This window comes from Porcisia hertigi, chromosome 11 (assembly GCF_017918235.1).
Source record: "Porcisia hertigi strain C119 chromosome 11, whole genome shotgun sequence".
Taxonomy (NCBI): Eukaryota; Euglenozoa; class Kinetoplastea; order Trypanosomatida; family Trypanosomatidae; genus Porcisia; species Porcisia hertigi.
Window position 1 is genome coordinate 107,801 of NC_090570.1, and position 14,411 is coordinate 122,211.

General features: G+C 58.7%; 2 protein-coding genes across 2 annotated transcripts; both read left to right on the top strand.

Annotated features, from left to right (window-relative positions):
* Positions 1–1,493: 1,493 nt before the first annotated feature.
* On the top strand, positions 1,494–7,319 carry JKF63_06984 (uncharacterized protein; the record flags this gene model as incomplete). The annotated part of the gene is made up of 1 exon (XM_067902929.1): positions 1,494–7,319. The coding sequence occupies one exon, from the start codon at positions 1,494–1,496 to the stop codon at positions 7,317–7,319; it is 5,826 nt and encodes a 1,941-aa protein (XP_067758938.1).
* A 2,012-nt stretch (positions 7,320–9,331) lies between these two features.
* Positions 9,332–14,173, top strand: JKF63_06985 (uncharacterized protein; the record flags this gene model as incomplete). Its single annotated transcript, XM_067902930.1, has 4 exons — positions 9,332–9,389; positions 9,420–9,529; positions 9,602–10,089; positions 10,147–14,173. The coding sequence occupies 4 exons, from the start codon at positions 9,332–9,334 to the stop codon at positions 14,171–14,173; spliced, it is 4,683 nt and encodes a 1,560-aa protein (XP_067758939.1).
* Between the last annotated feature and the right edge of the window lie 238 nt (positions 14,174–14,411).

The following is a 14,411-nucleotide window of genomic DNA, read 5'->3' on the forward strand; positions in this document are numbered from 1 at the left end:
CTCACGGCGCCCTCTCGCTCGCTGTCGCACACGCCCAGCGGGTGCTCCAGGTACTGGAGGCGGTGCGGGATCAACGGGGGCGCGAGCGGCATGAGGTACCCCAGCAACTGTTGCAGCAGCAGCAGTCGGGCTCCTCGCCCCCCCCCTTCTGTCCGGACTGCATCAGCGTCTCTAGAGGGTCAATCAATGACAAAAGATAAGCTCCAGGTATACATGCAGCTGGAGAAGATCCGCATCGACCTTCGCCGCGTGCTTCCGCGTGCTGTAGCTGATGTCGAGGACACAGACCACGTTGGAGGTGGGGACGGCACATCCACACCAGGTCGATCGGCCGCCACCACCGCTGCCGCGCTTCGCTCGCTGCTGCACACACGCACCATGCTCTCGATGGAGCTCCAGAAGATAGACACGGCGATGCACGGGCTCGCCGACTCCAGCGAGTCCCTCGCGGCTCTTCACAAAACACTTCACGACGTTCATTCGTCCATAGAAACAGCACAGCGTATGGTGCGCACGTTGCTGACCGTACAGTCACGCGACGATCTTCTGTTACGTGTGTCTGCGATACTGTTTGCTCTGGCGGTGCTGTACGTCCTGGCACAACGTGTGTTTCGCATCTTTCCCACTACCGTGTACGTCACCGTAAGCGATGGGTGAGGGGATGAGGGCCTAACGAAGCACCGCCGTCATCTGTCCCCCCTCCCCCCCACACACACCGCTCTCTCCCTCCGTCCTTTAGCAGCCCCTATGCCGGAAGCAACAGGGGTTTTCCCTGGGTATAATCAGCTGTGCTTTCATTGGTTTCAAAGATTCGCGTGGTGAAAGGTGTCAAGCCCCCTGCCGAGTCTCCTCACTGCTGCACCTTTGCTTGTTCGTGTTATACTGCGTTACCTAATCCACTTGTTCTCTGCCCCTCCCCCCTCTACACACGCCGACTGTGGAGTCAACGCGCCCGGGGAGGGCCGCACGCGACTCCGCTCACGCGCGTCCCCTCATCACCCCCCCCCCCCCCAAAAAAAAAAAATCTCCCAGTATGGCCACTTATTGGTGGGGGGGAGGGGGGAGTGGAGGGAGGGCACACGCACCCTCTCAATGTTTCAAAGCGCAACAGTGCTAGCCGACCTACCTGCCCGCCCACACTCATCCACCAGCACCCCAACTTCTTGCCTCGTTGTTACACGGCCACCAATAGAATGGCACTCTACACATACACACGCACACGCACATGTATGTATTTATAGGCATACACACAAACTAGTTGCATCCGCTTGCGAGTGACGTCTAGGGCTGCTGCAACGATGCCCTCCCACCACCCCTCACGGCATTCGCCACAACAACGGCTTCCCCCAGCGGTGAGCACGTTCACTCATGGCGATGTGAATGCCTTCCGTCTGCAGCCGCTGTCGTATTCAAACACGATCACCACTCAGCCGTCTGCGGCGTCGGTGTCCGTCTCGCTGGTGCCTCTACACAAAAAGGCTGCAGATCAGGCAATGGCAGCAACAACAGCGTGTGGACCGTCCAAGACGGCCCTGGGGCCCCACTCTGGAAAGGCATATCAGTCCGCTACCCCCACAGCGTCAATGAGCGGCGTTGAGACGATCCGCATGCCACCTGCACCACACCCCTGCATCTACGCCGCGCTCATCCCCACTCGCGCTCAGCCCCCCGGGAACAACAACAGCGGTGCAAGCGATGTGGGTCCACAGGCGGCAACCGCCTCGCCGTCACACGGTGCCACGTTTAGCGCCGCTGGTGTTGTGGGTGTATCACAACACGACGATTTCACAAAATTGCCGCTGCCAGCCACAGAGTGCATCGCGGCACCAGACCTCAGCGCGACCGAGAAGCGTCATTTGGCGCTGTGGACACGCAGTACCCCAGCCTCGTCCGCCCCCAGAGCACTGCCTCACGTCCCAGTGACCTCCTTTAATGATCCGCTGCACAAACGCTGGCGCGAGCGGCAGACGCTGCGACTCCACCAGCGATACCGTGCAGCTCTCGCTGAGGATTTGAACCAGACCCTCGAGCAAGCTGTACGAAGACTCCTGACAGCAGAAGAACATCATTGGAAGATTGAAGTGCAGCTCCAGCAAGAGCGTAACGTCGGGACGCGGCTGGAGCGGTCGACAGGCTCGCCGGTGCCGCCACACAAGATGGCAGCGCTACTTCAAGCGGTGCAGATCGTGCTTCATCAGACGAGTATTTCTTTTATTGAAGCTCAATACGTCAAGGCCACAGAGGCATGCGTTATCACTTTAGAAACGACGCGTGGAGGTGAAAACCTCGACGCTGAACAGCAACAAAGTGGTGATGGTGATGGGGGTGGTCCCTACAATATGTCAAGCCCCTCCATGGAAAAGGAGGAAGCGGAGGCGCATGAGGCGCTGTCGCGGGCGCAGTATCAAGAAGTGCTGCAGGCGGTCCTCAACACGGAGCGCGAATTGATAAAAGAGGTGAAGCGACCGGTCCCAAAAGCCTTGCCACCCAGTGCTGGCGTTTCGGTCGTTACTCTCCCCAGCGACCTCCCTGTCCCCGCCCCCGTGCTGCGGTTGGAGGCGGCTGTCAGCGCGGCGCTGCTTTCCAGCATCATTGAGCACGCAGTGTTGAATGCACCAGGCATGGACTTCGCCGGTCGCCTCCTAGAGCAATACATTCTCCCTCACATGTACGCTGGTTATGCGGGGTGGGGTGCGGTGCGACCGCAGCTGGGAACGCTAAGCGAGCAGGTCACTCACCTTGCTGCCCTACCATTGCGCGTACAGCAACAGCAAAGTCTGACAGAGGCGGCTGTGCAGGCCCGGGGCGATGCAAACTACCTTCAGAAGGTCGTGAAGTCGTACACGATGCGCGCCTGGTTGCATCAAGTCATAACGCAGCGACGCTACCTCGCTCGGCTGGACGCAACAGAGCGCGTGGTAGCACGACGGTGGAGACGTGTCCACATGCAGCGAATTTTCACTGCTTGGCGGCACGACACACAGCGCGAGCGCCAACATCTGCGTGAGGCACAAATGAAAGAAATGTACATGAATTTTCTCAACGAGTCAAAGCTGTCCGCGCAGCGGGACAGCAATGCATGCGGGGGAACGGCGGTGGCAATGGCAACAGCTCTGCTCGTGGGCGGCCCTAAAGCCTCGGCCTCATCTGTCGCTAACATGTGGTCTAGTTGTCAGCATCGGCAACTCGAGTCACTCCGAGGACGGCGGCAACTTGATGCCGGTAGTCTAAAAGAGCGCCCAAGGGCCGCCATCCTGGCCACTGACTCATCCACAAAGGGGGACACTTGTGCCGAATGGGCGCTGGTGCCGAGTGGTACACAAGGAAAAAGCCCGCGGGAATCCCTGTCACCTACTCGCAGCCGCCCTCACCACGAGGGCCACTCTGTGAGGCGCAAGGGAGTCGGACATAGCCGTGTCAATCTCTCAATTATACGCCGAAAGACTGGGAATCAGACGTCAGGGAAGCAGCACCGGCGGGGGAGTGAAGAGACTGATATGATGGAGCGATACGTTGTGTGTGACGACAGGAGCGACGATAGCGAGCACGAGGTCGGTGGAGACGAGGAGGGCTCTTCGATGAACGGCAGCGGCACGCTGACGCAGCTCGTCTACCTCGAATCCCCCGTCAACAACAACGCGGAAGGAGACAACTGGCCGACTGACGGGTACTCGACAAGGCCACTGATTCACGCCGCACAAACTATCAATGCGTCTGTAGCAAATAGCAGCATGGATCCCAGCAGTGGCACCGGCGACGTCCCAGGGAAGTCCCTCTTCCAGGAAATGCTGGCGAAGCTTCAGGAAATGGACCAGGTCAACGCCTACCTCCGCTCAGAGCTCGCGGTGCAATCGCGGCGACTGCGCAAGGTAGAAGCTGCAAATCGGGGGCTGAGTGAACGAAATCGAGAGCTGGAGGATGGCACACTCCAGCTGCTGCGTGAAAAGCTACAGGCTCTCAACACCGCACAAGAACAGCTTCTCATCATCAAAGAGAAGAACCGCCGGCTGCGCCACCTCCGCTCTCGCCTGCGTGCGCACCGGCACCGCCCGTGGCAAAGCACCGTTCTGCGCGTCGTCGGGGACATGTGCGGGGCCTCAACAGCGAAAGCAGAAATCGCTGACGAGGCACGCGTGCATGCGGATCGCTACGGCACAGGGAGTAGCAGCGAGGACATTGATGGCTGCGAGGATGAGAGCAGAGAAGCCTCACTCGGGGGCAGGATGCGCACCAGCTTTGCCCAAGAGACCGCAGACTGGCAAGGAGGGCCAGCGACGATGCCAGTGAAACGCCGCTCGAGGTCCTACAGCGCTGCTGCGCCAAACATCGAAGACAATGAGGAGCGGCTCTTTGGCCGCATCGCCCCGATCGTGCTGCAGTCCTGCTCTCAACTTCCCGACGCCCTCGTCATTCTCACTGACTGGGCCAACAGTTGCCTCGACGAACTGGAGAGCCTCGATGATGTGAAGGATGGCCCATTTTCCGACCGCTTCAGCTCCTTCAACGAAGAGGCCCGGAGCGGCGTGCTAATCAGTAGACTTCTCTATTACCTCGCCCTGCCGCGGTACCGCACTATGCGGTCGGCTGCAGAGGTGTCGAGTTTCAGGAACGACATGGTCACGAGCGACCCTGTCGGGACCCGGCTGGTCGGCTCCCATTACCGACGTCAACTTCTGGAGCAGGAGAGCGTCCAGCTGAACCCCCCTTTCCCGGTGTACGCGGACTGTTTTGGGGATTTGATAGAGGCGCAGCCGGTGGAGCGGATGTCTCAACTACTCGCCTTCGCCACGGAACTCATGGCTGGACAAGATGTTTCTGAGAAACAGGACGAAGTATGGGGGACGAGCAACACGAAAAGCGGCAACAACGACGGACAGGCACTTGTCGACAGTCGCCTGACCATTGCAGAGGAGAGCGATGCGAAGCGACTGCTGCGGGCCGCAGCACCGCCGCAGCCCACACCCTCGGGGCCGTTGCCCCTTCAGAGCGTGGTTGATCCGTACGCCATCGTGCGTGGTGAGACATCAGCCATAGTGACCCTCATTGCGCTTCTGTATGTGCGCTTCGCCCACCCCTTCCACCACAAGAGTCGTCAATGCGCGAAGCGAGAGCGAATTGCACTGCTGCAACTCTGGAGTGGGGGCCAAGCGGCGACGGCGGAGATGGGCGGGACCCTCAGCGACAGCCCCAAAAAAGACGTTGGAGGGAGTGCGAATCCACCAGAGACCCCCACTACGTCTGAACGAGCACTGCCGCCGGACCGCTACTCTTTTGAGGACGACATGCTGCGTAAGCTGCCGTCGGAGGAAAAGACAGCGTGGCAGCTGTTCCGTGAGCGCTGCCTTCCCATCTTCGGCACCCAGGCCCACCCATTTCTGCTGCGCGGCGGCTTCTGGCCGAGCGACGCCTTTGAGAGCCCTGAGCTAGCCTCCATGTTAAGTAGCCTCGCCATGGCGCTGCGCCGGTCACTAGAGCTGCACCGCTGGCATATTACGCTCAGCTGCCTGGTGCCAGTGCGCACGTACAGCGGACTGAGCCGCGGTGTCTTTACGGGGCCGTGCGCATCAGCCCAGGCATTACTGTTGGGGCTTCGCCAGGACAGTAAAGAACACCTCTCTGTGGATCAACCACCCATCCTCCAGTGTGTGAAGCAGCGTCAGCAAAGTTATCGCGATGCCCTTGCACACGAGCCCAGCACCGCCTCTCTCACCTCCATGGATGATGGGACACCCCAGCTGAAGCCGCCTCAACACGAGCTGATGGACCCCACCAATGAAACAGAGTCGCTAACGGACGCCATCTCCAGTGTTTGGCAGAGAGACCTCCTTTCACTCTTTGTGCAACGCGCAACCCTTTCCACTCAACTCGCGCTGCCGGTCCTCGACCTCGGCAGCTGGCGCCTACTCTGCAGCGACCTTGGGCTCATCGGCATGGCGAGCCCAGATATAGACAGCGTGGGGAGAAGCTACACTGCAGCGCCTAAAAAAAACGAGTTGGACCAATCACAAAACCCCTTGGTGTCGCTGTGCCCACAACAACCGATGCCGCAGTTGGAAGAGGTCGACATGGAAGTGGTCACAGACATTTTTCAACATGCCGTCATGGTTGTGGCACTCGCCCGCAATGAAGTCGATCCTGCAGTGCTGCAGCCGACACGGGCTGCCGGAGACGCGTCGTCGCAGGCCACATCCACATCTCCCCGGAAGCACGGCGAGGGTGAACGGAGAAAATACAGAATTCAGCAGCAGATCTTGCCGGACATACAGATGGACATGACGTATGCGTCGTTTGTAGTTGCGATGGTGCTGCTGGCGCACCGCCTGTATCCGGCCCTCTCCCCAGTGACTTCAATGAACGTAAAACCGATACCACCGAATCTCTCTCACGACACTCCAGAATGCAGCGCCTTCTCCGATAGCGAGGACAGCCCGCTCGTGCAGATCGACTCATCGCCGCTAGGCGGTGCCGAAGCAGACCGCAGTCGCCTAGCCCTCCGCAGCAAGTCGACCTACTGCTCCCTCAGGGAGGCCTTCCAGTGGATGATGCAGGTGATCGTCTTGCCCAGCACCGCCGCCCACCTGCAAACCACAGACCCTCGCTTTATTATCCACCACCTAACCCGTGGCGTCAAGACACAAGCCGTGCTCCAGAATCTCGCCCCGGCGCTGCTGCTTGTGTATCAGGCGTACAGCCGGGAGGTGTTCGGAGAACCAGGCATGGTGCGCGACGACGTGCTTCGGCTTTTGCGCGACGCGATGCTCACGAGCACCGAGCTCTCAAACCACCTCACCTCAGACCTCTTCTCCAGCTGCTCCGTGCTGCGCCACGCGAACGAGGAGGCAGCCATAGCCAAGCGAAAGGAGTTGGATCGACTGGTGCAGGTCAATAATAGCCTCGGCAAGGTATCGTCGCCGATGCGACGGCCAGGATACTGTGCAGTGCGCATCGTTGATTCCGCTGTCACCACCGACTCCGCAGCCACGCGCGGGACGCACCGAAAGCGTATCCACGTTCTCACCTACGAGGGCTTCTGTGATCTCTTGTGTGTCCTGTGCAACTTCAAGCAGCCAAATGTGTTTGTGCCGTTTGAGGTGCGCCTTCTCACCTTCGTGAACCGCTCGCTACTCCGGCCGCTCCTGCATACCGTGCCTAATCTGGCCCCACTCGTGTCACGCTCACAGATTAGTGGAGTGTCGAGCAGCACCCTACTTGTGCCTGATGCGGGAAAAGGTGGTAGCGGCAACAACGACCCCATCCTCAGCGGTGCAGGTGGCGGCAACAGTGGTGCCATCGGTGCCCACAACTCATTCCGTAGGTGATTGAAGGACACGATACTGAGCGAGGAGGGGGGGGGGGGGCAGGGGAGGACATGCGATGGGGGGGGTCAATGTCACTCCAGTCTGTCCTACTCCCTTCCCCCACCCACTCAACGAAGATGTTTATACGTACACGAATATGTCGCCTTGAATCCCTCTTGTGTTTGTTTTTCCTCCTTTAGTTTGGGAGGGGGAGGAAAGGGGCGATATTCTCGTACACTTGCCCCTGATCTAATTCGCTTTCTCTCATGCCCATCATCTCGTGGGACATGGATGTACATGAACCCTCTCGGATGAGAAAACGGATGTGACCATCACGCCACCACGATGGCTGCTTCACAACACACACACACACACACACGCGCGCGCGCGCGGAGAACACGAGCACTACGTGCAAACGCGGTGATTTGCACGCTTTTCTCCACATGAGTGTTTTTTGTGTGTGTTTCTTCTGTTTATCCGCTGCATATTCCTTGTAAATCCTCTGTACATCTCTGCCACTCCCCTCCCCTCCCCCCGCCACACACAACACCCCAGACGCTGTGCTCATCATCACTTTTTTTGGGGGGAGGCGTCTTCTGTCTACCCTTTTTTGTTGTTGATTTTATTTACAGGCAACCAGGAGTTCCCCGCCACCAACCCCATCATTGGCCGTTCCCGTCACACCCTCTTTTTTTTATCATTCCACATCATCAGACGCCTCTCCTTGGCGCTGACGCCCTGCTGTACACACGTGCCCGTGTGCTTTATTAGTTTGATCACTGCACCCTTGCGCACTGCTCCTTTGCTCTTGGTGTGCGGGTCGTCGCCCCGGTGTGTATGGTGTATGTTCTTCAGTGCCGCCATCCCTCCCCTCACTCTAGAGCCACCACCACCACCATCCTACCCGACCCTTCCCCTCCCCTCGTGTCTTGATCGCGGCATTTTGGGGGGATAGGGGCACACACACACACACACACAAGCTCGCACGCGAATCCGCGCAGCGATCATGCTGGGGTGTAGCGCACCAATTGTGCTCTGTTTGTCGCCCCACCTCAACTGATCTCGTTTGCGGATCCTCTCCTTTGTCAGTGCTGGACGCTGACACCGCGCTTGTGACGATCCCCACGTGCTAGACGTCTCCCTTTCCTGCCCCCTCCCTCCTCCTGATTGCTGATAACCCTTAGATCGATATATATCTATATGTGTGTATTATTATATCATAGATATATACCTCAGTCGATCCCTCGTGGCCCTGTAGCTGTGCCTGATTGTGTGTGTGTGTGTGACGTGGAGGTGAGCACAAGCACCGGTGTGTCATCCCCTCGTTAATACCTTTGAGATTGCTGTGCGGCCAATCTCGCCACACTGCCGCTCGACATCGCACGCGCGCGCGCGCGAGAGAGAGAGAGAGAGGGGTCAGAGGAGGGGGGAAGAGAAGTGTAGAGACTCGGGCGCGTGAATAGACACCGATAAAGTGTGGACAAAAACAGGGAGTGGAAGCGGTCCCAGAAGAAATACATATACATATATATAACTAAAAGTGGGGGAATCGCACTGCAAGTGTGAGGAGAGAAGCGGGACCGTCCCGGCGACACATGGAACACGAAAGAGCGAGCAGAAAGGGGAAGAAGTCGGCAACAGTGAGTGAGGGCGGAAGGAGGGAACCGTGAAGCGCTGAAGGCGTCCTCCTGTTCGTTTTTTGAGGGGGGAGGGGCAGAGAGCCCCTCCTGAATGTGTGTGTATACCAACTCCCCCCGCTCTCTTTTGTTTGTGCACATTGTGTTTCTGTTTTGCCAGGCCTGTGTGCGTTCCGTATTAGTGGTGTGCACACCGGGGCTGTCCATCTGTTTTGCTTGTAACCGGTGGGGCATAGAGCTAGAGAGAGAGAGAGAAAGAGGGAGGGAAAGAAAAGCGTTATAAATATATATATATATATACCTATCACGCACACACACACACATAAAAAGCGGGCACGAATATAGAACACCGCTACACACGCACACGACGTGTTTTTATAAAGCCTGTAAACAGTAATGGGGTACTTGCAAGTGCTTCTCGCGTGTTATCACCATCTCGCTGCTGCACCTGTGTGTCTTCCCCCTCGCTGTCTCCCCACACCACCGGCGTCCGGTTCTGGAGCTGCCGTGGCTGCAGGCCGTTGTTGTGTTGATGCGCCGTCATGTGTGCCTCTTGTCTCTCCCTCTCACGCCCCTTTTCCCGCGCCGCTCACGGTTTCCGTTCTCACCCCTCCTCCCTCAATAATTTCAACGGGGTCTCTGCGCGCCGCAGTGATGGACACGCAGCCGGTGGCGATTGTGCGGAGACGAAACAGGGAACGATGGAAGAACAGCGCAGGTCGGGGTGCCTGTGGTGGCGGCTGGGAAAGATGGGAGGGCTCGTGTAGGGCGACAGGAATACACTTCGCGAGAGCGTCACTGGCGATGAGGCCGCTCAGCTCAAAAATAAGACGACGGCAGCTCCCGCAGTCCAGAGTGGCCGCAATGCATATCGCGGGGCACGCAACAGCACGGCGATGGTGTCATTCGCAGTCCACAGCGCCCTCGAGTGGCGACGCACCGCCACGGCCTCCAGACTGGCAGCCGGCACCGCTGAGCGAAGCTGTACCGTTCGAGTCTGGGGACTCGAAGGAACGTCCGTCTCTCCTGGGCGAGCTGCTCCGTCGAGTACAGCAAACGCCATGTCTCTTAGCCAGCGACCGGTGCGTGAATGAAAGTACTCGCGATTCACCCATGAAAATCGGTGCAGAGGGGGAGGCCGCCATGCCCGCTGCGAAACTCTCAACGCCTCCCGTCAATGATGCCCCAGCCAACCCCCTCTCTGGGAGAAGGCCGCTGACAGTGTTGGACGTGTCTAGTGCGCACCGTTTTGTGGGCAATGCGTCAACAGTGGGAGAAGAAGGATACGTGCCGCTCCTCTTCCGACCAGAATTTTGGCGTGCCAACCCACACGCCTTTAAGCACGCCGCCAGCTCGATTACAAGAGCGGAGACGACCGCCCTGATCACCCCAACAAGAACAAACGATAATTCTCTGCGTGGTGTCGCAGAGTCCAGGATGCAAGCGGCATGCGACACGCTGCAGGCGCGCCCCCTGTATGAAGAACAAGAGCGAGTTGCATTTGAAGCAGCCCCTGAAGATGCACGCTCACTGACACCGCTAGAGAATGTGGGGACTCTAAAATCAACACCCCCATGCACGGACACCACTGCATCTCCTGCGCTGGAGGGCAATGGTGACGTGATTCTCCAAGAGTATGACATCGAGAACATCGCGACCCCCGACCTCCGTGGCGATCGGGGAGAGGGATGTGCATTCACCGAAGAGAACGAACAGCCGCTCAGAAGAGAGCCCTCTGTGGCAGCCACATCTGAAGCGCCTTGCGGCGCTGTCTCAAAAGATGTCGTGAAAGAACAGCTGCAGTGTACCGCTGAGCAAGAGTGGGACGGCGTGGAAGACGTGACCAGCGGCAACACGCACCCGCCTGCCGCCGACGGGGATGCGCTGCAAAAAGATGATCGCCGCTCTCGTAGCCTCATATTGGATCCAGTGGAGTGGCTGGCACAGGCCCCGGACACGCCGCTCATGGACGAGGTGCTGCTCCAGTCGAAAACGCACATGAAGGAACAATTTATTGGGGCAATGGGGCCAGCTTCTGGAGCTGAGTACACAGACCTACTTCGCCAGCAAGACCGTGAGACCAGTATCAGGGATGCGGAGACGGCCATCGGTGAAGCGCCACCGAGCGCTGTTGATGTAACAGCCATGACAGCAAAGGGTTTTGATCCAGAAACAGCAGCTTTTATGGCATCGGCGTCGACGCGGAGTTTGGACGAAGACGAGAGCACGAGCCTGCAGGAGGCATTAGTTGAAGATCTCTACGCGGATGTCTCCCGAGCTATCCGCAGGCAGCAATGGAGTCTACCCCGCAAAAACAAAACGAAGCGCAGCAGGGCCGTCACCGCCGCCACCCCCTCCACCCGAACAGGCACCAACGGAGAGCGTGCAGTGGACGAAGAGCACTCACCGGAGGCTCCTCTAGGTGGTGGAAGCGGAGCTGCAACCATACAGGGCGAGGCTCTGACTCCTGCCGACAAATCTGGTGCTCCTCTCCCTTCAGAGGGTGATGTAAAAGACACTGATAGCGGTGCGTTGCCGCCACCTCGTCACGAATTCACGGCTGCGCCGCTCAAGGCGGCACCAAAGGGAGCAGAAACAACTGCGCCAGCTGCACAGCCGGATGCGCTGGTCTACAACATTTTTACGCACCGCGTGGCCAAGGCGGGGTCCATTACTATTCGCTCACTGGCGCTGATGGGTATCGGCGTCGACCATACCACACGTGAACTCTGCGTAACAGACGGCGAGGCGCTGCGGAGTTTTGCCGGCGAGTTGCGCACCCACCGTGTCTCCTGGCCGAAACTCTGGTCGCGTGGATCCCTTCATCAACAAATAGAACGCCTCCTGAGCGACTCGGCGGTGGAGGACCCGGTGGAGCGAGTGGCTGAAGTTCTGAAACTGCAGTACAGTCGATCTCACCAGCTGCGGCAGAAGCCTGGTTTTGTCGTCGGTGGGGATACTGCGGAGTGGACTCAAGCGCCGTTGGCGGCAGCGTCCACCGAGCAGCCTCGGATGGCGGAGAGCATCGATGATAAGCTCCTGACAATCCAAGACCTCAACGCGGAACAGCAAGCCGTCGTGGATCTCGTCATGCAAGGACACCACACGTATATCGGCGGTGGAGCCGGCACAGGCAAATCCGTGCTGCTTCGAGTGATCAAGCAGCAGCTGGCCCGTGAAGGTCTGGTAGTGGCTGTAACCGGGACGACTGGCGTTGCCGGCTCTCAGATTGGCGGGTGCACGCTGCATCACTGTCTCGGCATCAACCCTCTTGGTGAGTTCACCCGTCGCAAAGAGTTGAGCAGCTACGATGTGATTATCATCGATGAGGTGTCGATGCTGTCACGGGAACTCTTCGAGTCACTGGAGGCTCACCTGCGCCGTGCCAACAACATCAACCTCCCTTTTGGTGGTGTCCAGGTGATTTTGAGTGGTGACTTTCTTCAGCTGGGCGCCATCAACGCACAGCCGCTGATCACGTCGGCCGTCTTCCGCAGAAATTTTGTTCATTTGAAATTAAACACGGTGGTGCGGCAAAACCGAAATCTGCGCTTTGCCGCCCAACTGCGGCTCCTGCGGCGCGGTTTGGTCCCACTTGACTTACACAAGACGGTGCAGTTCGCATCACGAGAGGAGGTGGTGGGCAAACTGCAGCACGTCCTGTCGATCGAAGCCAGTGAGCCCACTGCCGGTTCTCACAGGGATACGCTGGCCACCACCACCACCACTGGCGGCAATGACAGCCTTCCGACTCAGCCCGCACCGGAGACAGCGACCGGGACTCCGTCTCCACAAGGGCGGTGCCACCATGCTGTGGCTGCATTTGTGGAGGGCGCCGTGAACCTATTGCCGACAAATCAAGAGGTCGATGCAACAAACGCGGAGCAGCTAGAGCGGTTGGGGGGAGAGCTCATCACGTACACCCCTCAGCTACTGCATCCGTCTCTGGTAGGCAGCTGGTCTCCGACATACGTGCTGCGCGTGTATGAGCCGCAGAAGCTCAACATTAAAACGTTTGCGCTGGAGATACAGCGGCATCTTGCAGCTTTCTATACGCACGGGCAGCGCGCGTCGTCACAACAGGCGTCTCGCTCGTCAGCGCGGCCGGCGAGTAACAGAAAAGATGCCGTGGAGTCCTCAGGCGCGGCAGCGGCCTCGTCAAACTTCGACGACGGCTCGTGGCTCCTGAACGCCGGCCACAGTGAGCGCAGCATTGTGATGTACCCCCTCTTCGTCGACGCCCTGGCCCTGCGCGTGCGTCTGCCAATGACCATGGACAAGGAAGAGGCGCAGCAGTTTCTGCTGTACCTGAGTGAAATAGATCACCATCTTCAACACATCGACAAGGGTGTGCGGGTCCGCGACGTTCTCCTGAGCGCAGATGGCATGCATACCGAAACGGACGAGTTTACTCTCTTGCAGTATGCCCAGCGCACCCCGCTCGCCCGACCGCTGGGGCTGAAGATCGGCGCTCGTGTGATGCTCCGCACCAACCTCGCCCCAGGGCTTGTGAACGGAAGCCTAGGCACGGTCGTTGCCTTTCGCAAACTGGAGATCGACCAGCTCCCGCGCTACATCGTCGGCAACGCTCAGCGGGAGCAGTTCATCCTCCAATACGCCGACTACTTGCAGTACGAGCAGGGGTTTCAACTGCCACTGGTGCCCGTTGTGGACTTTAACGGACGACAGGAGGTGATACCGCCAGTAGCACACTATGTCGGCGGGATGCCGAACACACACCACTACAGCATGGGCATCGTCGCTCTGCCGCTCTCTTTAGCCTACGCCTTTACGGTGCACAAGGTGCAGGGGCTCACCCTGGTGGGCCGCGTGCACCTCGAGCTGTCCCGAATGTGGCCGTGCGAGCACCTGCTGTACGTGGCCATGAGCCGCGTGCGCAACCCGGAGCAGCTTTCCGTGTCAAGTTTTCATCCCCGCCTGGTGCGTGCTGCAGCGCACTGTCTTCTTTTTGACGACAGCCTGCCGCCGGTCACGGAGGCAAAAATCCCACCGTACATGGTGACAGCCACCTGGCGACGCTCAGAGGACCGGCGCAAGAGGACGCAGCTGAGGAACCGCCTCGAGGCGTATGCGAAGAGGCGACAGCAAAAACTGCAGAGTGCGGCGAGTAGGGGCGACGTCCTTGCAGAAATTCGGCTCCTCGAGGAGAAGATGCTCAAACAGCGGGCGAGGGCGTCGGTAGCACGCAGTAGGACCACCCCTCTCCTCCAATCATAATAAGAAAAAAAACAGAGTATCAAAAGAGAGGGCACTCCACTACACCACCACCACCACCGACCGTCAGATGAAGAATCCAGGGCTGATTCGCGTACGCCCGATCCCTTGTAAGGCCACATCGGCAGGACTGCTATGTCCGTGTGTGCCTAGATGATGGACGACATCGATGTCGTAGCTCATCGTGGTCATTCCTATTTTTGGGGGGGGGGTGTTTGTTTTTTTTTTAAAAAAAAGCAGT